General features: G+C 41.6%; 1 protein-coding gene across 1 annotated transcript in view; it reads right to left on the bottom strand.

Annotated features, from left to right (window-relative positions):
* Positions 1 to 1,490: 1,490 nt before the first annotated feature.
* CMTM8 (CKLF like MARVEL transmembrane domain containing 8) overlaps positions 1,491 to 26,936 on the bottom strand; it is a 57,554-nt gene continuing 32,108 nt past the window's right edge. Inside the window, exons 2-4 of the mRNA XM_034760845.1 lie at positions 12,361 to 12,534; positions 3,404 to 3,520; positions 1,491 to 1,889 (exon numbers count right to left, since the gene is read on the bottom strand). Of these exons, the coding sequence (XP_034616736.1) occupies positions 1,806 to 1,889; positions 3,404 to 3,520; positions 12,361 to 12,534 (375 nt within the window). The 3' untranslated portion in view covers positions 1,491 to 1,805. The remainder of the gene's footprint in view (positions 1,890 to 3,403; positions 3,521 to 12,360; positions 12,535 to 26,936) is intronic.

Below are 26,936 nucleotides of genomic sequence, written 5' to 3'. Positions count from 1 at the left end.
CTCAGATTTCCCTAATACAAATTATAATGAGTAAAGATACGATTTTGTCACAGATTCCATGACTTTCATGGACCTCCATGTCTGTTGGTTGGAGTTGCTGCCCAGGGTAAGGTTGGAGTTTTGCCTGTTAGTCCCCCCCACATTTTTAGTAAAAGTCATGGACAGGTCGCAGGCTTCTGTGAATTTCTGTTTATTGCCCATGTCTTGTCCATGGTTTTTACTAACAATACCAATGACAAAAATCAACCTTAATATTGAGCCAACTAGATTTTCAACAGCTGGAATGGTCAAAGATTTCTGAAGTGCAGGAGAAGGGATTTACCCGTTACAATAGTACTAGATGCAGGAGCGCTGCCAGCTTTTCTGCTGCCCTAGGTGGCAGAAGGTCCCGCCCCGAAATGCCGCCCCCCCAAAGTTGGCAGAAGGTCCTGCTGCCAAAATACCACTGTGGTCGCCATCCCCCAAATTGTAGTGCCCTAGGCGACCGCCTAGGTCGCCTAATGGGTTGTGCCGGCCCTGACTAGATGTATAGGATTGGGGAAACCTAGCTCTTTAAGGAGGTGTGAATCAGGATAGAGGGCATGTCTATATTACGAAGACTGCACCCGATAGCTATGTTGGCAGAGGTTTTTCTGTCAGTGTAGGAACACCACCTCCTTAAACAAACATTAGCTACGTTGACAAAAAGCAACCCCTGGGGCTATGGTAGCAGAGCTTTGTCAGTTATGAGTCACTCACTTGCAGTTCTACTTCACCAATGCAAAAGATATGTAAAAAATGAGAGATACAAAGTAAAAAAGGGTAATTTACAAATTAACATCTTGGAGATGCTGGTGGTAGGCAAAGGAAGGTTGGAGGGAATTCTTCATGCTTACCACCTCCACTCTGGCGATTACCCTATAGAGAACACATTTATATTATTTACTAGCATTTAGGTGACCCTTTGGCAGGTGGGATAGATTTATGTGCCCATTGGCAAACAAGAGGCAACATCTTCAGTAGGTGTTCGATGATATACTCAATATGTTCAACTTAAGCCAAATGAAAAAACCAAGAGACCTGGGCTCAGTTCTTGGCTCCACATCTCGTGATCCTTAGGCCTGTTGGGTACAAGAACACTATCAAAGGTAATGTGCTCAGCTTCTGGAGGCAACAGTCCCTCTGGCTAAATTTGGAGCTCAGTTAATAGGCTCTATTGCAGCCCTCCTCGTTGGAGAGCAGAAAGGTGATTGTAGATGGAATGGAATACACAAATTGGGAAGATTAGGGTTTTGCATAGTATCTGAATGAAAGAAAAGGGTCTCTCCCCCCCGCAAAAAAGTTGAATACATTCAAAATCAGGACATTTATTTTAAAGCATTCTTGTGCTTAGTTTTTCATGCACACAAAAAATGAGATAATATCAAAGTCTCATTTTTTATTTTGTGGCATTTATTCAGAAAGTACAGCCGTGACATTTAAAAATAGTTAAATTTGAAAAAATTGGCACATCATCTGAGTAGGTTTTATTAGCAGCTTAATTACTATAGCTATATAATTTCTAGGAAAATACCATGTTAATTTTAAAAGATAAAAGACAGTATGAAATTTTGCTACTTGTACTACTTTATCATACAATACAGAGAAAATCTGTTAGTCTTCACTAAAGGCAATAGTATTTTATAAATAAGTATCCATTTTAATTACAGCTTAAATAATTTTCTCATCAATTCTAATGAAAAGTAGTATACAAAGCCCCAACCTTTCGGTCACATAGTACAATCTTCCTGAGATCTTATATCCACATTTTTTTTTAAACAAAATATTTACTGTGAGGTCCGTGATCTCCAAGATATAAAACTAAAATAGGCATTTCCTGCATAGCAGAAGGTAACCACAAAGGCGAAGAACTACAGAAAGAGGGAAAAGAAAAAACAAACATTAGAAAAAAATAGTAGCTTTTTAGAGCATTTTAATTTTATGAAAAGGATTCGATAGAAGAGAAATAGTTACATTAATAAAAATGGTGCTCATTTAGGATCTGATCCTGCCAACTTAACTCACAAAGAGAAGCAACTTATTTTATTATTCCAATAGGACCATATTGATGGAGGAAGGCACTACTCAAAGTGAATATGGTGACAGAGTCAGACCATTACTGTAAATACAGTACCTAACTTTTGCAAGCTTTTACTGTTCTTGTCCCAATTTCTTACATTATATACTTCTTCCCCCTTCTCCTTTAAACTTTTTATGTATTACTCGAATAGCTGCACATCAGCTATTCTATATATTTTAATACCACCCAGTGCCAATGGTAAGGCTTCTGTTATCACTGAAAGTTATTTAAAATAGACAGCTTATGTTAAGCAATTATGAAAATTTAGGACCAACCAGGGTTAACAGGTACAATGTATCTGGTTCTATATGTTGTCATGGGCCTGATTCGGTCACCTTTACTACTAGAGCAAAGTACCACTGAACATGTATAAGGGTAGAAGAATTAGGGCTCAGATTAGACACCTGTATAATGATGCTAAGGAGTATATAACATCTGTTGGTGAGCTTTGTTTAATCAGAAGCACTAAACAAATTGTAGGAATTGGTGTAAAATATGGTTAATATATAACACCATGAGAATGTTGTTGCATTCTTAGTTTTGGGAAGTTTTGAATCTTTCCTGAACTGCTCATGAACAAAAACCTGAATGCTTTCTTTTAGTTAAGAGAGCATGTTGGGTGGAGATGATTTTGTTACTACTGAATTCTTAAAAATCTCTTTTTTAGGAATAAGCAGGGGATGGAGGAACATTTAACAAGCTCTCAGAGTAATAATCCAGGTTTAACAGTTAAACAGCATTATGTGCAAGTAGCACTAAAAGCTATCAGAAGAGGTCCCAGGACATCTCAGATGATCTGACTGATCTGTGGAGCATTAATGCATTCTGCTTAAAGACCCGAATTAGCACAGAAACTTGTATAGCACAAAACAAGTTCCTGACAAAAGCAACACCCATTGAGTGACAGGCCTTTAGTTATGAGGTGCCAAGAGGGAAATAAAACACTAAACACCAGGGAGGTGAGAGAGAAGAGGTCCTCCACATGGGTGGCGGGTGATGTTTCCCGTTGTGGAGCCTAGCCCCTGCCTAGTCTCTTCCGACTGCATCCCCGCCTCTTCTGGCTGAAACCCCGCCCCTGCTCCCTGCTCTCAGCTCCCCCATGGCCCTGGCGGGGGGGGAGGGGTGAGAGGGAGGAGGGCTGAGACCTTGGTGAAGGCCACAGGTGGGGGCTGAGAGCTCTGTAGATTTACAAAACCTAAAACAAGATATTCCCATTTCAGCGCACACTTCTGAAAATTCCATTCTTGATGTAACATTGTTATACATAGAATATATTCGTTTAATTATTTTTTTAAAATAACTCACTGAAGAAGCTGCCCAGCTGTTGTAATTGTGGCTGTTCTGCTCATTGGTAACTGAAGATGCATTTACAATGGCAGCAATGAGGTACAAAATAAAGGCACTTCCATTAAAGCATAGACCCTAGGCCAGGACAGGAAAAAAAAACAAAACAAAAAACAACATTTGATATTGAGTACATACTTCTACTTGCCAGGTGCTACAACTACAGGGAAAAATTCTCCTCTCAGTTATATCTGAAAACCCTACTGAATTCAGGGGGGGATGCACTGATGCAACTGTGAGGAGAAGTTGGCCTCTCATGTGAGCACCCCCACACCATGTAGCTGAAATACAATTCCCAATTATCCTCACTACTGCTGTAATTAAAATAACCCAACAGTGTTATAACTATAATGGCAAGTGCTGCTTATGAAACTTAATATAAACAACATTTGAATGTAATCTTAATTGTTTCACTTTGTAACTCTGGATATTAGTAAGAACACAGTCAAATTTTATGTACTTTAATACAACTATTGAGCCAAATTCTGCTTTCCTTTACATCAGTGGTTCCCAAACTTGTTCCGCTGCTTGTGCAGGGAAAGCCCCTGGCGGGCTGGGCCGGTTTGTGTACCTGCCGCATCCGCAGGTTCGGCGGATCGCGGCTCCCCGTGGTTGCGGTTCGCTGCTCCAGGACTATGGGAGCTGCTGGAAGTGGCAACCAGTACATCCCTCAGCCCATGCCGCTTCCAGCAGCTCCCATCGTCCTAGAGCAGCAAACCGCGGCCACTGGGAGCCGCGATCGGCCGAATCTGCGGACGCGGCAGGTACACAAACTGGCCTGGCCCGCCAGGGGCTTTCCCTGCACAAGTGGCGGAACAAGTTTGGGAACCACTGCTTTACATCATAATAAATCCAGAGTAACACCATTAAAGACAGTGCAGTCCATGGATTTCCAACAGTGAAAATGAAAGCAGAATTAGGCTTTATTATATCAATATTTTAGGCAACAGAAATACAGATACCAATACACCCAATAAATAAATAAATAAAAAGCCACTTGATTAAGTTTCTAAACATGAAGAAAGTTCTGCATATGAATTAACCACAGTCAGAATGCTTGTACAGTTTTATGCTCCTCCATTTTTGGGGAGGTCAGGTGGAGAAGGGAGTCACTCTTCCAAGATGAAGTCTCCCATCATGCAGTCTGGCCCCCTTTCCTGTGACAGAAGCAGAGGCGGCCTGTCCATGCAGGCAAACTAGGCGGTTGCCTAGGGTGCAAATTAAATGGGGTACCAAATTTGAGGGTGTGTGTGTGTGGAAACAGTTAAAAAAATATAAATAAAATAACTAAGATGTCATTATTTCAATTCTTGTGTGCGTACAGAGGGAATATGAATTATAATTTATTTCTTTACATTTCTGAGAATTTATTAATATGCCAAATCTTTTATTTACTGCAAAAATAAATAAGATTTTAGCGAATTTTTTTTTCAGTTTGCGATGGAGGGTCAAGATGACCCACTCTGCAATTTTGGTAAGCAATAACTCAGCCACAATTAAACACATCCGCCAGCGGCAAGATCTGCAATGCTAGTGACACCTAACTCGAATATACATCAAGGTCGCATAGCTGGAAATTCATGTGGAGCAGAGATATCACGAGTTGACACATGTTAAACAGTCATTTTAACACATGTCGCAGGTAGATGGTTAAGAATCGAGTGAATACTGTGGAAAATTGTGTTTTTTTGATGCCAAAGAATAAAGAATAACTTCTTTCAGCATTATAAATCGAAAATGTGAGTATCTTTAAGCGTTATTAAACCTTAGCGTTATTATCGGGCTATATAATTATGAACTTTTCTTTGATATAACTGGTTCACGTGTAATAAATAAGGTCCACAAAATAAAAGTAACAGCATTAATGCTTAATAGACTATGAAAGTGATGATGTCACACTTCAAGTGGGTAACCGTGAGGAAGGGGATTACTTTTCAAACAACCGATGTCGGGTTATCATGTCGAAAAAGGTCATTGTTTCCATGTAAATGCTGTAACTGTTTTAATAGGTGAATGTATGTTACTAATCATTGAATCTTTAAGCAGTGAAAAGATGTGTTGGGATGGCTGCAATGTGGTTTAAATCGCCAACTATGTGGTGGGTGTGTCAGCCATCCTTAACGCTATAATGCTTGCAGTTGGGAGCACAGTACATAACAATATTCAAATGCCCCATGGCAGAAAGAGGAAAAAGAAAACCCTCAGGAGCCGAGTATTATAAATGAAAGGCCGAGAAGGAAAAGGACCAAGCAAAACAGCAGGGATCCTTCCTGAAATATCTTCTCTTTAATCCAAATAAAGATGGAAGCAGTTCACAGCATTCAGATGAAGGAATTTTACTTGGAGAGGAGGTTAGCTCACATCCATATGGAAGCAGTTTGGAACATCAAGATGAAGGTATATTACTCTGAGATGAGGGTAGCTCACATCCACAAAAAAGCAGTTTGGAAACTCAAGATGATGGAAACTTACTTCTAGATGAAGGCAGCTCACAGCATCAGACTGATATGGAAGTGGAGAAAATTTATTTACCTTCAGAGAGACACGCAGAAATTGAAGTAAATGAAGTAGAAGGAAGAAAGGATGAGGAAGCTACAAACAAGTTACAGTATGGGGACCCAGCTTCATGGCCCAGATCTGATGACTGTGCGGCAAATTCTTGTGGAACATGGACCCGAACAAGCTCATGAATTTCCCTTCCCCAAGGATGGAAATAAAAGAAAAATTCTCTGCTCAGCATTACAAGAGGAAACTCATTAATGGGGAAGAAATTCATCGAAACTGGTTACAATATTCAGTGTCAAAGGACTCTGTGTTTTGCTTTTGCTGCAAGTTGTTTAGAAATCACGCAATTGGTACATCACTTACTGAAAATGGTTTGAAGGACTGGGAAAACATATCTTCAATTCTCTCTTCACATGGAAGTAGTACAGAACATTTGGAATGTTTTCAAAATTGGAAAGAACCTGAACTACGATTGAAAAAAGGAAAAACTATCGAAGAAAAATTACGTGTGATCAAAGAAAAAGAATATTGGCAACAAATATTAGAGTGTCTGATTGCTTTAGTGAGAGTTCTTGATGGGCAAAATTTAGCATTCCGTGGCCATGGTAGAAATGAAAAAAAAATTATACAATCCAGGTAATGGAAAAACTTTTTAAAATTTGTTGAATACCTCGCTTTGTTTGATCCAGTCATGAAGGAGCATCTACGTAAAATAACTGATCATGAAACACAGGTTCATTACTTAGGAAAAAATATGCAGAATGAACTGTCAAATCCTAGCAAATGCCATTAAAAAGAAAATTGTATTTTGCAGAATGGGCAGCTTCTACTTTTCAATAATACTGGACTGTACACCAGATGTGAGTCATGTTGAACAAATGACGATGATCATTTGTTTTGTGGATATGGAAAAGTCTGCAGATGAAGATAATGCTGAAGTGCTCATAAAGGAACATTTTTTGGGTTTCATACCACTAAAGGAGACGACTGGAGAATTTATGACAAACTATTCTACAAGAGCTTGAAACAATGTCATTATCTGTTGAAAACTTACGTGGCCAAGACTATGATAATGGGAGTAATATGAAGGGTAAAGACAATGGTGTGCAAACGAGAATGATGGAAATCAATCCTAGGGCCTTTTTCGTTCCTTGCAGTGCGCATTCTCTGAATTTGGTTGTCAATGCTGCTCCTAAATGCTGTTTGGAGGCAAGTTTCTTTGACCTGGTGCAACGTGTTTGTGTGTTTTTTCTCAGGCTCAACACGCCGTTGGGAGATTCTGACTCAGCATGTGAATTCTCTAACTGTAAAACCACTTAGTCAGACAAGATGGGAGAGTCGCACTGATGCTTTGAAGCCTCTTTGCTATGAACCTGGAAACATTTTTGATGCCCTAATTGAAATTTCTGATGATACTACCTTTATTGGATCATCTGGCAATATGGCACATTCAGATGCAGAAGCTCTTGCAAATGGCCTTTCCTAGTTCAAATTTGAGACTTCACTCATTTTGTGGTATAATATCCTTTTCGAGATTAACCTCACCAGTAAGCAGCTTCAGGAAAAGAACATGAACATACATTCTGCTATTCAAAAACTGCAGCAAACTAAAAATATTCTGGAGGAATTCAGAAGTGATGAAGGGTTCAAAAGAACACTGGTAGATTCTCTCGAGCATGCTGAAGAAATAGACTTTCTGACAGAATTTGAACCAGAGCCAGTTCGTATTCGGCAAAAGAAACAGCAGTTTTCGTATGAAGGACGAGACACACCCATTCAGAACCCAAAAGAAATTCACTTTGAACCTTTGTACTTCGCAGTCCTTGATACTGCTAGTCACTCGGTTGATGAAAGATTTCAACAGATGCAGCAGCTAGAGTCAGTATTTGGCTTTCTAAATGATCTCCACAGCTTACAAAAGAAAACAATAAAACAGATAAGATAATTTTGTATAAAACTGGAGTCGGCATTGACTCATGAAAATTCAAAAGACATCGATGCTACAGATTTGTGTAGTGAGCTTCAGGCTTTTTCAAGACAAGTTAAGAAACATTCCACTCCTGAAGAAGTACTGAAGTTTGTGAAAATAAACTCAGACAATTTTCCAAACATTTTTATAGCGCTACGCATTCTTTTAACTTTGCCAGTTTCCGTAGCTAGTGGGGAACGTAGCGACTCAGTTAAAATTGATAAAAACATATCTGCGTTCAACAACGGTGCAAGAGAGACTTGTTGGACTTGCCACAATGTCAATAGAGCATGAAATAGCTGGAAAACTGGATCTAAAAGAACTAGTGACTGAATTTTCAAAACTTAAAGCAAGAGAAGTCACATTTTAAGAGCAACTGAGTGGTTTTTATTCAGAGGGTTTTGTAAATACAGGTTAAAGTTCATTGAAGAACTTTCTTATTTCTTTCTATATTGGATGTGGTGATAATGGCAGTTAAAGCAGGATAGTGTAATAGATGATTTTGGATTTGTAATAATAAAAATTATAATTAACATTTTTAATGCATTTTTATTTGAAATCGGACTGAAATATCAGCTAACTGTCGTGTACAAATCTATTCTGAAAATTTCGTGTCTCTATTTTATCTGATCTCAGAAACATTGGTTGGACAGACGGACAAACCGAATAATTAAGCATCTGAGCTTAAAAAAACATGAAAAGGAAAAAAAATGGGCAAAATGTTTTCCAGTTTACCGAAAACCTCAGCCTAGATCTGCCCTTGGGCGTGGGGGCGCCGATTGCATAGTTCGCCTAGGGCGCCAGTTGCTGACAGGTAGTCTAGGGCTGCCCCTGGACAGAAGGGAGATCCCTTTTGGGCTGTACTCCTCCTCACACTGCTAGACTGGCTAGCTAGGTTTTAGAAAGGTAGCAACCTAGACACTTCCTCATCCTAAAAACAAAGTGTGCTACTTTGCTCTACCCACAGAGCCCACAGTAACTTCCGATTCACAGAGCAAGAGACTAAGCAATGAAAGTTACTCCAGATTAAGAGGGGAAAAAAAAAAAGTGGGGGTGTTTTTAAAATTGGTTATCATTTAAGTACTCAGTATTTCAAGATCACTACTACAGGAAGTTAAGCCCTGTAAGAAAACACTACTTATACAAGGCTAATGAACATGCCCTTTTACAATCTAGATATTGTCCTTCTAATTAATTGATGATATATTGGATTGGAATTCTTATGATGTACTCTATGTAAATTCACAGCAGCGGGAGTTTCAAGCAGTCTCTTCAGAACCAATCCCGAGTGCACCCAACTCCCATTGACTTTTAGGCCGTACATTTGCATTTTAAGATGTTATTGTGAACATCCTGTCCCCTCAACCACAGTCAAAGATGTCCCCAGATACATCTGGTGTGGGTCCAATGGCTGAGTGTTTGCGTGAGCACAATATTACATGGGCGCCCCTGCACACTGTGGAGCCCAACTCCATTGCAGCTCCCTGTATGTTGTCATAGGGGCTGAGGAGAGGGCAGAGGCTACTGAATTCACCAGTCATTGACACTGGCAGAATTCACAAAAGCTACTGCAGCCTCAGAATTGCAGTACAAGTCACAGCTGCAGAATGTCTGCTGCCATTCCACGGGGTGATGGGGAAGAAGCACTTATCCACACACTTAAGCAGAGAGCCCAGCCTGGCCACTCAAGTGGAGCCCTGGGGCCCAGAATTTAGGATTAAATTAATGTAATTAATCAGGATAAAATTAAAATGTGTAAAACATTTAATCTTCTTTGTTTTAGTGCTGGTCTTATTCAGATGCTTTCAGTTTGCACTAATACAGTATCAAGGTACTAATTTAATGACTGGATCCCAGGAATCATCAGGCTCAGGTGGAATTTCATGAAGTGGCCCTTTATTTCCAAGTCTTCAAAGCTGGTTCGTTAGTTTTTTGTTTTTCTTCCAAAGAGTCCCAATTATCCTAGAAAACCGTAAATCCCTGCACTATCTTGTCATGTATAAAGGAAGGAAGAACATCATTTTTGTAAAGTGTTGCTTTGGGAAATAACATTGTGGGGAAGAATGGAGCTGAACGCAAGTTTAGTTTACTGTACCCCTATTGCCAATGTATTATCCAAAACAACGGGTTCCTGTTAAAGTTACCACCTGCTTCTTAAATCCAAATTCACCACAGTTTAAAATCTTCCATTCATTATTCTTGGTGAAGAACACACACACGGCAGACAATTTTGGAGCAGGTGTCTTTAGGTTAATTTGCAGTAAAGTAACTGCGTCTTATATGGTTAGGTGATGTACTTACCCTACAAGGAATTAATTTATGAAATAGGAATCAATATTAAAGTTTAGACACTGCATACAATAAATGAGTCTTTGGGCTAACAATCCTCTCAGGAGACAATTTCTGGAGTATAGGGAAAAACAAAAACCTACCTAATTAGATATATTCTGGCATCTTGCCCTCCCAAAGGGAGGCGTTAATTTATACTGGAAGCAGACCCAGGACTGTATTCCTCCTGACCAACCACAAGTGGCATAGGTCTAATCAATTCATAGGTCATATCACAAAGCTCTTTTAGTACCACAGTGCAAAACAAGGGGGAATCCAAGCATTTGCATTTGTCCCCTGCCCCTCCTTCTTTCCTCTAAGGTTCTTCGGTCATGGAAGTAGGCTGCCATTTTGATCTGCATCTAACAATCTTATCTGTAAAGCAGGTTGAAAACTTCTCACAGCAAGAAACACTTGGCTCTATAAACAAGTGGAGACATCTAGGTGGTAGACAACTTGACATATCTGAGATCAGTTCTGCTGATCTGCAAGCTGCTATCTTGCCTGATTCTATTGCTAATAGATAAAACTAATGGAGGCAGTGACCAAAACGATCCAAATTGATGGCAGCTGTCTTACCTTTGACTACATTCATGCCAAATGTAATTTAAAAAATAAAACCTCTAAACACATCAAGATACAAATATGTTGGATTATTTTACAGCAATACTGAAACAGTGTTATAATTGTAAAGGCAAGTGCTGCTCATGAAACTTGAAAATATAAAATCTATTTGTATATAATCCTAGTTCTACAGACCCGTATTGCTACAGCAAGCTATTTCTCATGGCAACAAATCGGAAAGTCATGGCAAAAAGTAATACTTTGACTCTTAACATTTTAATAGTCATGGCACACAATATTTTAATTAATAGCAAGCTGTTTGTCATGTGAAAGTAAAATATCCTTTATATTACAATAAAATGGTTTTAAACTGTTTAATGATCTTTAAGTATAAAAATAATATATTAGACACATACAACAATAAATTATAATACTTCATGAAAGAGTCATGGTGAGTAGCAGGCTGGTTGAGGCAACAAAGGCTTCTAGGTTTTTTTTTGTTTTCCTTAAAGTAAGTGTCTTTGTCATGGAAGTCTTGACTGTAACAAATATACTGCCATTTCTACTAGGGATTGCTCAAACTAGGATCTGGATTTCAGTTACCCAGGAATTTCAGCAGTATTCAGATTTTTTTTAAATTGCTATCTGCCCAAGATTTACTGTGACCAGGATAAACTACTAATAGAAAGGATTTAATGAGAGAAGGTTGGACTGGCATGCAATTTAAAATAGCTCACACAAATACACTGCAGCACTATGTCCCCCTCTAGTGGCTAGACATATACGTGTTTATGAGTCTGCTGCTGCCTCGGAGTCCATCACTTGGTCCTTTAGCTCAAAAAGTGCAGGCTCAGGCTCTCAGATCCAGAGGTTCTAGGTTCAAGCCCTATAGATGACTCAACAAGGGTCCTTTATGGCTTACCTACAGAGCCAGGTCCATTAGCTCAGAGGCCATCAGAATCAAAACTCCATATGGGGTCTAGCGACTACAGGGGAACAAAGAGCCACATTGTATTAGCATGTGTAACAGGTACACATTTCCATTCTTGGAAAATAAGACATTGGATAGACCAATGACCAAAAGGAAATGAGTTAAAGGAACCATGATGGTTAGGCAAATAAAGCCTGACACTGTACTACACAATATTGATATTCCCGCTGGTTAGTCCACATAATAAGAGTAGCAATAACTTCAGAGTGAATTTGCTCCCCTGGTCTTTTGCGTGAGAAAGTGGGTGTTGCAGTCTAGGAATGGGAAGAAGTTAAAATGAAGACAGAAGGATCTCCAGGGTACACCCTACCTAGTCTGGGTGTGGGAAAAGGGGTTTTGTAGTAGACCAAGCTTTAGATTAATTATGTGACAACAGCCAGTGTCAGGAACATGGATAGATGTTAATTATAAATAAAAAATGGAGGTGTGAAAGCACATTATAGTTCCTTAACTACAATTATGGGGGACATCAATGTCTTCCTCTCTCCTGAACACAGTAAACAACAAACAACAACAACAATAATAAAAAAAATTGCAGCAACAAAGATTGTGCATACTTACCACCGTGGTCCATGGCACCTGGGGAATCCTAGTGTAGGTCACTGTCATGTAGATGATTAAAAAGAAGACAGTAAGAACCCAGTAAAATACGGCTACAAACATCACCCAGCCGAAGGCAGGATACAGGAAATACTCTGTTCCAGCGACCAGTGTCCATACCAGCAGCCCTAGCACCTGTAAAGATTGTAGAGGGGAAAAAAACATCATACAGATTTAGAACAGGAACACACACACCCATCCACTTTTAGAAATGCAGTTTTCAAGCAAACATCCCTAAGGACCTTTGAGTCAACACTGTACAGTAGAAAAGGCATTGCCCTTCTCTTTTATGCAACAATAAAAAGTTCTATTTAAGAGATGTCTTGGACTGGATGTTGTGTAGGAGAAATATGGGCACAAACATCCTTTAAAGAAAGCATGAGTTAATGTGATTTTGTAGCTATCGAAGAGCTGGTTAATTTCTTTCTGAATTGCTCCTTTCAATAAAATTGGGGGATGGGGAGGGGAGAAGTGAAGGAGGCAGGGAAACGGAACGTAATTGAAGTCACTCCTGGCAATAATTAAAATAATGGAAAGGAGTAAATTTCTCAAAGTATTTTATGGAACTGAAGAGACTAAAACCTGAGTAGGCTGATGTGTGATATTAGCCAGAATAGGGAAAAGGAGACAGATAGACATTCCTGCACAGAAATAATGGGAGACAGCATTATGATGAATGTTAGTAACTGTGTTTGAACACTAGCTTATTAGCTATAGTGCACCAATGTACATTTTGTTATAGTAGCAATATCAGTGAAGTGACATTTCTTGTATTGAGATTTTTTCTATTTATACATTTTTGCGAGTTGCTCATAAATTATAAAACCTCAATTATAGAGAAGAATATAATTTTAAGTTCTTCACAATGGTAAATAATTGATTTCAGCAGGGCCAGAATCTGGACCCAAATTTCTTATATTTTACAAGAATTTTGATTTCTTCCCTTTTCCACACCACTCAGACTCTAGTGCAAGTCACCTAATAGGGAGAAACGGAACAAGATGATGGTTCTCCTGCCTATTGCATGTTTATACAACCGGGAAAAATGCAAAAGAATCAGATAGTTTTGCCACAGTTTCACTTCCATCAGGTTTGTTCCTGCTCCAATGCAATTAAGTGGCCATGCTCCCACTGACTTCAATGGTGCATGATTGAGTCCATAAAAATCACTTGTATTACATTTCTCATCATCATATAGGTCATAAGGTAAAAAAAAGCTAAAATCAAACAAAAGGCCACTATAATTTACACTGCCCTATTGACCTTCAAAACACAGAGAGTCTTATTCTATCTACTAGTTCTGAAAACGTTAGATAACTTCAGTTTATCCTCCAAATCATCATCCAAGCTAAACTCACCCCTTCAAATCTGCCATCTTGTTTCTTTATACTGTATTCTAATCTATATGCCCTATGTATTCTTACTATGTTTTATATCAATTTTTTGTACTTACTATTTGAAAAGATAGAAGGAATCATGCTTGATTAATAAGAGGCAGTTACTCACCCTGTGCAGTAACTGACGTTCTTTGAGATGAGTGTCCCTGTGGGTGATCCACTCCAGCTTGTGGGTGCTCCCCTCCAGGTGTTGGTGCATCCCTACACCTTTGCTCAGAGATTTATACAGCAATACTTGTACCGGTTGCACACACACAGAGCCAGCCACCCCACTCTGAGTGTACTTAATAGTAAGTGTGCGCGACCGGTCTCGTCAGTTCCTTCTCTCCAACTGGGGCTATCCCAACTCTGAAGTGGAGGGGAGGAGGATGGGTAGTGGAGCACCCACAGAGACACTCATCTACTTCGAGAGAGAGAGAGAGAGAGAGATTCCTGTGGGTGCTCCATTCCAGGTGACTTAAAAGCAGTGGACCTCAAGGAAGTAGGGACTTCGGATTTGGTAGGAATGAAGTAGATAATACAGCTCTGCCTAATCATGCATCAGAGAGAGGGCCTTGAGTAAGGGCATAATGCTTAACAAACGTGTCTTCAGAAGTCCAAGAGGCTGCTTTATAGATGTCAGCCAGAGGAACTTTGTGTAGAAAACCCACAGAGGTAGCCACAGATCTAGTGGAGTGAGTTCTGATGCCGGCAGGAGGTGTAACTTTCTTTATTTGATAGCACAGTCACATATACTCAGAAATTCAGTTTGAAAGTCTCTGGGTAGAAATAGGTGTCCCTCTGGAGCACTCCACAATGGAGACAGAGTCTAGAAGAGTTTCTAAAGGGCTTGGTTCTATCCAAATAGAAGGACAAAGCCCTGCGTACATCTAACGTATGCATTGTGGATTCAAAAAAGAGTTTGCATGTGGTTTAAGAAAGAAGCTTGGTAGGTGTATTGGCTCATTGATGACGAACGCACCTTTGGAAGAAATTTGGGGTGTAGTCAGAGGATAACCTTGTCCTTAAAAAATAGTGTGTACGGTGGGTCCGCCATGAGAGCTGCTATTTCTCCTGCATATCTGGCGGAGGTGATTGCTACTAAGAATGCTGTTTTCATGGAGAGGTGTAAGAGGGAGCAAGTGGTTAGGGGCTCGAATGGTTGTTTAGTTAAGCAGGTGAAGGTCCCACGGAGGGGTAGGAGGTTTAGTGTCTGGGTATAGGGATTGGAGCCCTTTGAGGAAACGCTTGGTGATTGGATGAGCAAAAACAGAGGTATCGTCGATCTTGTCATGAAAAGTTGTAATAGCAGCTAAGTGGACTTTGATGGAGCTGAAAGGAAGGCCAGATTGCTTAAAGGTCTAATAGGTAGTCAAGTATGGGTGGAGGAGGTGCAGAAATAGAAGGAAGTTGTTCAGTTGAGCACCAGTGGGTGAATCGCTTCCACTTTTGGAGACATGTGATGTGAGTAGATTGTGTTCTGCTATGTATGAGCCCTCTTCGAACCTGCTCAGAGCATGCTAGTTCGTTTTGAGAGAACCACGTAGGAACCAAGCTTTGAGGTGAAGCATGGACAGGTTGGGGTGAAGAAATCGGCCGTGTTGCTGTGGTAGGTGGTTCGGAGTGAGGGGCAACGAAATCGGTGGGTGAATTGACATTCTGGTGAGGAATGGAAACCATGGTTGTCCGTGCCACGGTAATTCTGATTGCCCCGTCATGGCCCAATCTGGGTGTATCTTTGTCAGAACTCTGTGGAGAACCGGTATTGGGGGAAAAGCATACATTAAGTATTGAGCCCATGAGATCAGGAACGCATCTCCTAGGGAATGTTTGCCCAGTCCTGCTCTGGAGTAAAATTTGGGACATTTCTTGTTCTTCGCAGTCACGAAGAGGTCCAGGGTTGGATAGCCCCAAAACACGGAATATATTGCGTATGATCATGTCGTTTATCTCCCATTCGTGATCCCAGGGAAAATGTCTGCTTAGTTTGTCTGCGATGGTATTCAGGGCCCCGGGAAGATAGGTGGCGGATATCTGGATGTTGTTCACGAGGCACCAATTCCAGAGCTTCATGGCTTATGTGCCAAGCGAGTGAAATTGAGCCCCTCCCTGCCTGATGACATAGAACATGCATGCAATGTTGTCTGTCATTATCCGAACATGTTGGTTCTGAACAAATGGGAGGAAGTGACGGCAGGCATTGCATATGGCTCACAGTTCTAGGACATTTATGTGTAGGGAGGTTCAGTGGAAGACCATGGCCCCTGGACTGTGTGGTGGGACATGTGCACTCCCCATCCCGTGAGGGATGCATCGGTAGTCATTATGAATGATGAGGAGTCCTGGAGAAAAAGGACTCCTGAGCAGAGGTTGGAGGGAACTGTCCACCATCGGAGGGAGTCTCACTCTGAAGGATATGGATAGAGGCTTGTTTAGAGCGTGTACATTCGGTCTGTAAACCGTGGCCAACCAAGCTTGGAAGCACCTCATGTATAGGCATGTATTTTTGACCACGAAAGTACACGAGGCCATGTGGCCTAATAGTTGCAGACAGTCTTGTGCAGTGACCTGTGGACTGTTGCGAAGTTTTGTAACCAGGAGTTTTATGGTGTTGAAACGATTGAGGGGGGGAGAGAGGCTCTTCCCATTTGGGAATTGAGTTGTGCTCCTATGAACTCCAGTTGTTAGGTAGCAGATAAGGTGGATTTGTTTTTGTTTATTTGCAGGCCAAGGGAAAGGAAGCAAGCGACAGTAAGCTGCGTGGATCAAAGAGCTTCATTAAACATTGAGGCTTTGAGGAGACAATTGTCGAGGTAAGGAAATATTATAACCCCGTTTCCTGAGGTGGGCAGTAACCACGGTTAGGAGTTCGGAGAAAACTTGGGTGGCGGTAGATGGGCCAAAGGGCAACACTCTGTATTGAAAATGTGTCGAACTGAGGGTAAAACGAAGAAAACGTCTGTGTACTGGGTGAATAGTTACACGAAAGTGTCCTGTAGGTTGAGGACTGAAAACTAATCACCCTGCTCCAGCGCTGGGATTATGGTGGGGAGGATAACCATTTTGAACTTCTGATTTTTGATAAATTTGTTTAGCTGCCTGAAGTTGAGGATCGGTCGCCATCCCCTGGTTTTCTTTTCTGTTAAGAAGTAATGGGAATAGAAACCTTTTCCTCTGTGTTGTTTAGGCATGACTTCCACTGCCCCCAGTTGAAAGAGATGTTGCACTTCTTGGAGGAGCAGTTGCTCGTGAGAGGGGTCCCTGAAGAGGAATGGGGAAGGTGGGTGGGTGAGAGGAAAGGGACAGAATAGCCAACTGTGACGCGCTCTAAAGCCCACTTGGTCAGTGGTAATTAGAGATATCCTCTCGCCTAGGACTGGAAGGGACCTTGAAAGGTCATCGAGTCCAGCCCCCTGCCTTCACTAGCAGGACCAAGTACTGATTTTTGCCCCAGATCCCTAAGTGGCCCCCTTAAGGATTGAATTTACAACCCTGGGTTTAGCAGGCCAATGCTCAAACCACTGAGCTATCCCTCCCCATTTTGCCATTGCTGGGAGAATGGGCGTAGGTGGTGACCAAAGATGGGGCAGGTGGTGTAAGAGCTGAAGTGGGAATATTGTTTTCTATACCCTCGACCAAGGCTTCAAATTTGCTTATTTATTGGTCAGAGGGGGTTGAGACTCTGCCAAGGAGTTGGGACGGCGGCATTGGTATCTGGGTCTCTGGCGTTGCTGTTGCTCGTGAGAGCTATGCAATTGCTGGGTCTATGTGGGGTAGTGTGGTCACCGGTAAGGCTGATATCTATATTGTCACCTTCTGGTCATAGGGGTTTGAATTCCTAGAGACCGGAGGGTTGCCCTGGAGTCCTTCATGGAGTGGAGTACGTCATTCGTAACTGAGGAGAATAGTTTGTCACCGTCGAAGGGGAGATCCTTAGTCGTACTCTGGACCTCTTGGGGAAAGGAAGAGGATGAGAGCCATGACCCTTGGCGCATCACGACTGCTGTGGCAATGGACCATGCCGCAGTATTGGCCACATCAAGGGCAGCTTGAAGAGCAGTGCGGGAGAGCATTTGTCCCTCGGAAACTATGACTGTAAATTGTTGTTTCTTTTCTTCTGGAATGTGATCAATAAAGTCCATGCATTTATTGTAATTTTTGTGGTCATACCTTACTAGAACGGCTGTATAATTAGCAATGCGAAACTGCAACATGGAAGAAGCGTATACCTTACGTCCGAGCATATCTAATCACTTACTGTCCTTGTCGGAAGGGGTGGAGCGGGGAAACTGGTGTTTGTTCTTTGGTTAACTGCGTCTACTACCAGCGAGTTTGTCGCTGGGGGAGTAAAAAGGAATTCCGAGCCCTTGGAAGGAATAAAGTACTTTCAGTCCGCTCACTTACAGATAGGCAGGCTTGCAGCTGGGGTTTGCCAAATGGCCTTGGCAGGTTCTAAAAGGGCTGTGTTGATAGGTAATGTAATTCTAGAAGAAGAAGAGGGCTGCAGGATGTTGGTTAGCTCATGCTGCTGTTCAGCAACTTCCTCCAGGTTAATTCGTAGCTCACTGGCAACTCTTTTAAACAGGTCTTGAAATTTTGAGAAGTTGTTGAAAAACGTCGGAGGAAGCAATGCTTCATCAGGCAGAACAACTAGTTCTACTGGGTTAGAGGTAGGCCATGCTTGCTCTTGCGGTTGTGACAGGGCTGCCTGGAGTCAGTGGCAGGGTTGTCAGCTGGCGGTACCGAGCAGGTCTCACGCCTGGCTGCATTGGTATAACGAGTAAAAAGAACAGGAGTACTTGTGACACCTTAGAGACTAACAAATTTATTTGAGCATAAGCTTTTGTGGGCTACAGCGGATGCACGGAATGGAACATATAGTAAGAATATTATATATATACACACACACACACACACAGAACATGAAAAGGTAGGAGGTGCCCTACCAACTCCAAGAGGTTAATTAATTAAGAGAAAATTTTTTTGTAGTGATAATCAAGATAGCCCATTTCAGACAGTTTGACAAGAAGGTGTGAGGATACTTAACATGGGGAAATAGATTCAGTGTGTGTAATGGCTCAGCCTAAATTCAAGCTTAACTTGATGGTATCTAGTTTGCATATTAATTCAAGTTCAGCAGTCTCATTGGAGTCTGTTTTTGAAGCTTTTCTGTTGCAAAATTGCCACCTTTAAGTCTGTTACTGAGCGATCAGAGAGGTTGAAGTGTTCTCCTACTGGTTTTTGAAAGTTACGATTCCTGATGTCAGATTTGTGTCCATTTATTCTTTTGCGTAGAGACTGTCTGGTTTGGCCAATGTACATGGCAGAGGGTAGGGCAACTCCCACCTTTTTGTGTTCTCTGTGTGTATATATGTCTGTGTCTGTGTGTATTATCCTTACTATATGTTCCATTCCGTGCATCCGCTGTAGCCCACAAAAGCTTATGCTCAAATAAATTTGTTAGTCTCTAAGGTGCCACAAGTACTCCTGTTCTTTTTGCGGATACAGACTAACATGGCTGCTACTCTGAAACCTGGTATAATGAGTGTGGTCCCAAGTATACAGAGCCCATGGAACCCAATATTGCCATTGTGGTGGGAAGGGCCTGGGTGGTGCCATCCAGGGATTCACACACCATGGGGCAGGATGAGGCAGCTTTTCTATGACCTCTCGACAGGGGTCTGTGGACGGGAGATCTGATAAGGTGAAAATTCTCCCTGCAGCCCAGATTCCTCATCACTGGAGGAAAGCTGTGCGGACTTTGCCTGAGTGTCCGGAGAGAAATAGGTGTTAAGGAGGGGTGACTGCAAGATAGTTGACACCAGGAGGTCCCTTGAGTATGTGAACTGCGGTGCTGCAGTGCCTCTGTGAGGGGAGGGCTGAGTGAGAGGAATTTGTTGTGAGGAGGGGTTCCTCTGCACCAGAGTCCTGAGCATTCTGTCACTGCAGGCTAGCTCAAAGGCTGACAGTGCCGGGAGAGTGAGAGGAGCCGGGGGGGGGGGGGGGGGGGCAGGCAGCCAAGTATGTGTCGGCACCGCTTCCATTGCGGTGCCGAACGGTGTCGTGTGAAAGGCAGGCAACTGAAAGCCTGAAGCCTCGGCACCGGAGGTTAGTGTGACCGCCGCAGCTGCAGGTGGGTTTTGTGCGGCGCCAGAGGAGCCCAGCGCAAATGTACTCAGCCGGGGGAGTGCGGGGAGGGAAGCAGTACCCGGAGAAGGCTTGTCCCTGCAAATACCCTTTGCGGGTGAGAGAGACTGATTTTTTTTGAAGTTTTCTTTTGTCTCTTTGAAGTGGGGGGGGCTGCGGTGTACAGCAGAGTCAGAGCCCGGGTCTGAGGCTGGCCTGAGATTTTTGCAGCAGGAGCAGTTTTAGCCACAGCTCCTTGTCTTTGCGTGCCCTGGATTTCAACTTGCTGCAGTGGGCACATTTTGGGGGATGTGGGATTCCCCCAAAACATTTAATACATTTAGAGTGGCCATCTGAAAGGATGGCATCATTACAATTAGAGCAAAGCTTAAAACCTGGAGAGCCAGGCACGTCAGAAACGGCTGCACTGACAGGAACCAAAAAAAAGTAAGTTTGTTTTTCTTTAAAGAGAAGAGAAGGGAAGGGGAAAGGGTACCTAACTATTACTGGTAAGCTAAACTAAGAGGAGAAAAAAGTTGAACAAGGGAGAAAAGAAATTCTCTAACGAGTCTGCTGAGTTCTGTCTCAGGCTGGGAACAGTAGAGAAGGAACGGAGGAGACCAGGTGCACATGTGTACTATTAAAGTACACTCAGAGAGGGGGGAGGGGGGGGGACAGGCTCTGTGTGTGCACGACCTGTACGAGTACTGCTGTAAAAATCTCCAAGCAAAGGCGCAGAGATGCACCAACACCTGGAGTAGAGCACCCATAGGGACATCTCTTGAAGAAGAACAGTTGAACTCTCATTAAAAAAGAATGAGGAGTACTTGTGGCACCTTAGAAACTAACAAATTTATTTGGGCATAAGCTTTCGTGGGCTAAAACCCACTTCATTGGATGCATGCAGTGGAAAATACAGTAGGAAGATATATATACACACAGAGAACATGAAAAAATGGGTGTTGCCATACCAACTATAACGAGAGTAATCAATTAAGGTGGGCTATTATCAGCAGGAGACAAAAAACTTTTGTAGTGATAATCAGGATGGCCCATTTCCAATAGTTGACAAGAGGGTGTGAGTAACAGCGGGGGGAAAAAAATTAGCATGAGGAAATACTTTTTACTTTGTGTAATGACCCATCCACTCCCAGTCTTTATTCAAGCCTAATTTAATGGTGTCCAGTTTGCAAATTAATTCCAATTCTGCAGTTTCTCACTGGAGTCTGTTTTTTTGTTGGAGTATTGTGACTTTGAGGTCTTTAATTGAGTGACCAGGGAGACTGACGTGTTCTCCGACTGGTTTTTGAATATTATAATTCTTGACATCTGATTTGTGTCCATTTATTCTTTTAGAATCATAGAATATCAGGGTTGGAAGGGACCTCAGGAGATCTAGTCCAACCCCCTGCTCAAAGCAGGACCAATCCCCAGACAGATTTTTGCCTCAGATCCCTAAATGGCCCCCTCAAGGATTGAACTCACAACCCTGGTTTTAGCAGGCCAATGTTCAAACCACTGAGCTATCCCTCCCCCCGGTAGAGACTGTCCGGTTTGGCCAAAGTACATGGCAGAGGGGCACTGCTGGCACATGATGGCATATATCACATTCGTAGATGTGCAGGTGAACGAGCCTCTAATGGTGTGGCTGATGTGATTAGGTCCTATGATGGTGTCCATTGAATAGATATGTGGACAGAGTTGGCAACGGGCTTTGTTGCAAGGATAGGTTCCTGGGTTAGTGTTTTTGTTGTGTGGTTGCTGGTGAGTATTTGCTTCAGGTTGGTGGGCTGTCTGTAAGTGAGGACTGGCCTGTCTCCCAAGATCTGTGAGAGTGAGGGATAGTCCTTCAGGATAGTTCTAGATCCTTGATGCACTGGAGAGGTTTTAGTTGGGGGCTGAAGGTGACAGCTAGTGGTGTTCTGTTAACTTTCTTTGTTGGGCCTGTCATGGAGTAGGTGACTTGTGGGTATTCTTCTGGCTCTGTCAGTCTGTTTCTTCACTTCAATGGGTGGGTATTGTAGTTTTAAGAATGCTTGACAGAGATCCTGGAGGTGTTTGTCTCTGTCTGAGGGATTGGAGCAAATGCAGTTGTATCTTAGGGCTTGGTTGTAGACAATGGATCGTGGGATGTGGTCTGGATGAAAGCTGGAAGCATATAGGTAAATATAGCGGTCAGTAGGTTTCCGGTATAGGGTGGTGTTTATGTGACTATTGCTTATTAGCACTGTAGTGTCCAAGAAGTGATCTCTTGTGTGGACTGGTCCAGGCTGAGGTTGATGGTGGGATGGAAATTGTTGAAATCATGGTGGAATTCCTCAAGGACTTCTTTTCCATGGGTCCAGATGATAAAGATGTCATCAATGTAGCGCAAGTAGAGTAGGGGCATTAGGGGACGAGAGCTGAGGAAGCGTTGTTCTAAGTCAGCCATAAAAATGTTGGCATACTGTGGGGCCATGCGGGTACCCATAGCAGTGCCGCTGACTTGAAGGTATATATTGTCCCCAAATGTGAAATAGTTGTGGGTGAGGACAAAGTCACAAAGTTCAGCCACCAGGTTTGCAGTGACATTATCGGGGATACTGTTCCTGACGGCTTGTAGCTCATCTTTGTGTAGAATGTTGGTGTAGAGCAGAGGTTCCCAAAGTGGGCGATACCGCCCCCTGGGGGGCGCTGGAACGATCCAGGGGGGCAGTAGTAGCCTCGGGTGCAACTGGGGGGCGTTGAATAAAAATAAGGGGGCGGTGGAAGCATAAAGAAAGAATAAAAGAAAATTTTGAAAAACCGTTCATACATGTTTCATCTGTTGTGTAACATAGAGTTAAAGTTGTAGTGATTACTTTATTTTCCAAATAAATTCACAAATTATAACCGATCAGGTGTCAAGTCCGCCAACAGCTCTTAACAAGCAAGTGTTGGCAGGCGAGCGTGTCGCGCATTGTCGGGAAGTCCAGCATGCATCGGCAGGAATATGTGCGTGTAACGACTTGTTTACAATACGATACTATAAATAGGCGACATGTATGAAATCTAATTTAGATTGTTTCTTAATTGTGTAAAAAGCAGTTAACAATAGTGCAATAAGTATTTAAAATTTTTTATTCATATTCAATACCTTCGATCTTTATGGATTACGGATCACATACAAAGCAAAGTGTATTATTGTTGTTTCAATAAAACAGCAATTTACACGTGAGTATTTTTATACATTTTCTTACATATCTACCGTACGTTTCTGTGTCTCTAGTGCTTACTAATAATAAAATCGTAGCAGGCTTGTGGCGGTACAGTACTATTTGAAGTGTACAGTCAATATATTTGTCATTTTTTATTACAATATTAATGAAAACGGGAATGAAATCGTAAAAAAACTGTTAACTATTAACATTTATTTATATCTATCGAATCATCTGTGTTAATTGGTAAATAAGGCGTGTGTTAATAAGGAACAATTATTTAAATAAGGGCAAACTAAATTAAAACTATTAACTGATTTTTAATTGCATATTGATTATTTTTTAATTAATTATTTCTTGATAAATTTAGTTTGATATTTGACAGTTTAATATCAAATACATATATCTAATGCTGAGCAAAGAACAAAACCCAGTTTATTAGTTTCATTAGTATTTTAGTTTGGTTGTCTTTTGCCATCTTACGCAAAAACCACTGTATACCTGATGTCGTGGGCGATATTCTAATAACACATCTTTCTTTACTATATTGTAGGACGTAGGTAGAAATATAGATACATAAAAGAACACAAATTTGTCACTGCATCTTTCTGTTTGTTCGCTTAAAGAAGGCAGATTTCCAGGGGGGCGCTGAGTAATTTTTTTTCTGAAAAGGGGGCGGTAGGCCAAATAAGTTTGGGAACCTCTGGTGTAGAGGGCTTCTACATCCATAGTGGCTTTTAAATAAGTACTGTACTCAGTCCTGGAATATATCTCTAAGAAAGATGTAACAACCTGTGATTAGCCTCTCCTACCACTGGAGGTCAGCATTGCCCAACAAGCATTTCAAGCAGCATTAACAGAATACAGGTTTCAGAGTAGCAGCCATGTTAGTCTGTATCCGCAAAAAGAACAGGAGTACTTGTGGCACCTTAGAGACTAACAAATTTATTACAGCATAAGCTTTCGTGGGCTACTGCCCACTTCTTCGGATGCATATAGAGTGGAACATACATTGAGGAGATACATTGAGGAGTGTGTATGTTCCACTCTATATGCATCCGAAGAAGTGGGCAGTAGCCCACGAAAGCTTATGCTGTAATAAATTTGTTAGTCTCTAAGGTGCCACAAGTACTCCTGTTCTATTAACAGAATAGTTCTAATCTGTATCTATAGGGTGACCAGATAGCAACTGTGAAAAAACGGGACAGGGGGTGGAGAGTAATAGGCCCCTATATAAGAAAAAGTCCCCAAAAACGGGACATCTGGTCACCTTATAGCTATATCCTTTTATAAACGTTACCAGCTGAATATCAAGGTTTCAGGTAGTTCATCATACTTCTAGTTCTGACAACATTCTACAAGCTGCAGAAATTCAGTTATCTAATGCCTCAAGTTGCACAAACTACTGGTTGATTACATTAATACCAACAATCAAATGCTAATACAGCAACCACTTTGTTTAGCCAATTAAATTTCATTATCAGCTTCTCTTTCTTGGGGTACAAAATTTTTATTTTGTCCAGTTATCACTTTATTCCAAATTTATTACCTATAAAAGTTGTATCAATAAATAATTGGGAAATAGGTTTAACAAGTAATTGTCTGAACCCCATTTTAACCTGGACCTAATTATTGGCAACATACCAAGAACAAAAATATTGAGGAAGAGACCAAAAAAACTGATAAGAGTACAGCATTATCTACTTGCCAAAAGTGTGTTAGTTTTTGACAGCTTTTAATTTAGGCATTAGGCACCTAAGAACAATCATGGATCACACCTTAAGTCTCATTTTAAAGCACTTGCATCCCATTTTTAGGCATCACTGATCTGCAAAATGCCCCCATAGCTGCTGCCTAGCCCTGTAGATGTCTGTGCTTCTGCCTCTGGGCATGCACACTGCTGCCTGGGTCAGCCCCCCCCGCCTCCCCCGGGAGAGGGAGGGAGCGCCACCCATCGGGGGCCCCGGCCAACCAGCTTCTATTTCTGCGAGGGATGAAGCTTAGCACATTCCCCTCTCATTGGCATCTTTATTGGCTAGCTTAGGCAGCTCCCCAACAAACATGCTGATTTTACAGATCTTGTTCTAAGGTGCCTATCTCTCTCGATTCATTGTACAGCAGTCTAGGCACCTAACTCAGGCTTTGTGGATCACAGTGTTCTTGCGATTTTCTAGGCACCACAATGCTCAGCAAATGTCTAAGTCCCTTTGCAGATCTGGGCCTTACTGCTTTTTGCATATTTTTGTTTCTTACAAATTTTTTTTCTAAGGCCTAATTCAACATACATAGGATGACAAATAATGGGATCCCCATTTTCTACATAAAATCATTTGTGCTATGGTTAAACAAACAAAAAAAACCACACAAACAGTAAATTATTTAAAAAAAAACCTTCTTTCAGGTTATCGAGGAGGTTAATCTTGTGCAATCACAAAATGCACCTAGCAAAACATATTAGCTAGTTTGTATTCTTTTTTGGCTGATCACTGTTTTTCCAGCAGTATTTTTAATAGATATTACTCACTTCTCTCAGGAACATGTGCATTTTAATACTTGTTTGGCATGCATTTCAAAGAATGGATTTTGAATTTTTATTTTATTATTCCTTTGCTAGTCCCCATCAGTGGTAAAGCAATTTGTTTAAGTAGTAATTAAGATGCAGAACAGATATTATTCCAGGAAACTTGTAAGATATACACTCTAAAAGGTTATTTATTCATATTAAATCAGAATGACAATAATTAATGTATAAGAGTATATTTGACATTTTTAGTTGGATCAGGAGACTATTACTGTATATTATAGGAGCTGACAGACTGAAATAGTATTTCAGATGTCTAGATTAGAACTGAAAAGGTCAGACTATTTCATGGTCACTGACTCACACTGGGAACCATAACTCTATTTAGTTAAGTTATACAGCAAATGGGTTTATTGCAGATGTAGATTGGTACTGTAAATTGGTTGAGTTCATGGTGGCAGTCAGCATCTAGCAAAATATCTAAGAAGTCAAAACAACACAGACATCTAGTATAGAGACTAGAACAAGCCCTTTCATTGTTACCCGTCTTCATATTGAGCTCAACATGCTAAGTAGTTAAGAGTTTCTGCAATGATGCAAGCCTGTCTCATAATATTCTGTTTGTCCCTGACATTGGAGCACTTGTTCGTTCAGTGGATTGGTTAGAAACTGGCTGCACTCATGCTTCTGCTAAAGCACAGAATGCTTTGCTTTTGTAGTTCCTCCTGCTGACTAGATAACAAATCTCAGCTGGTGAGAGCTGGACTATCCTCAAACGCTATCACATATGTTAGGAGTATAGAATTTCTGCATATGGTATTATGCACCAATAACTGATAGGTGCATAATACCATAAAGAGGATAGTAACCAAGGCACCTAGGGGGCCTTTACATATTGCTTAAATTTTATGTCCGCTCCCCCGCTTTGCCCCAGGCCCCTTGAATCCTCTGGGCGGCCTCGGGAAAAATCCTAGTTTCACCTAGTTTCATAAAATGAAAAGTGTGGCACATTTGCCTGAAACTTATCACACTTTTCCACCACAGAAGTGCATCCAAGGGGTCCTTTAAGGGCTCCCATGTGCAGGTGCATTGTGGGATACGTACAGGGTTGGCACTAGTATGGACAGAGGCACAATGGAAAGAACCTGAAAGTGCTACCAGCAGATCTGTTCATTCAGTGGAGGAGTGATTTCCTGCAACTGCACACATGCAGGAAACCTAGACATGGCCTGAATCTAGCAGGGAGGAAATGAGGCACCAGATCTCTTTCCTGAGACCAAATCTGCCAGCTGAGACACAGCAGGGGCCTGATACCACCTCATCAGCTGAAGCTAATCT

Source organism: Trachemys scripta, chromosome 2 (genome assembly GCF_013100865.1).
Source record: "Trachemys scripta elegans isolate TJP31775 chromosome 2, CAS_Tse_1.0, whole genome shotgun sequence".
NCBI lineage: Eukaryota > Metazoa > Chordata > Testudines > Emydidae > Trachemys > Trachemys scripta.
Note: the sequence above shows the minus strand (reverse complement) of the source record. Positions and strands in the feature narration are given on the sequence as shown.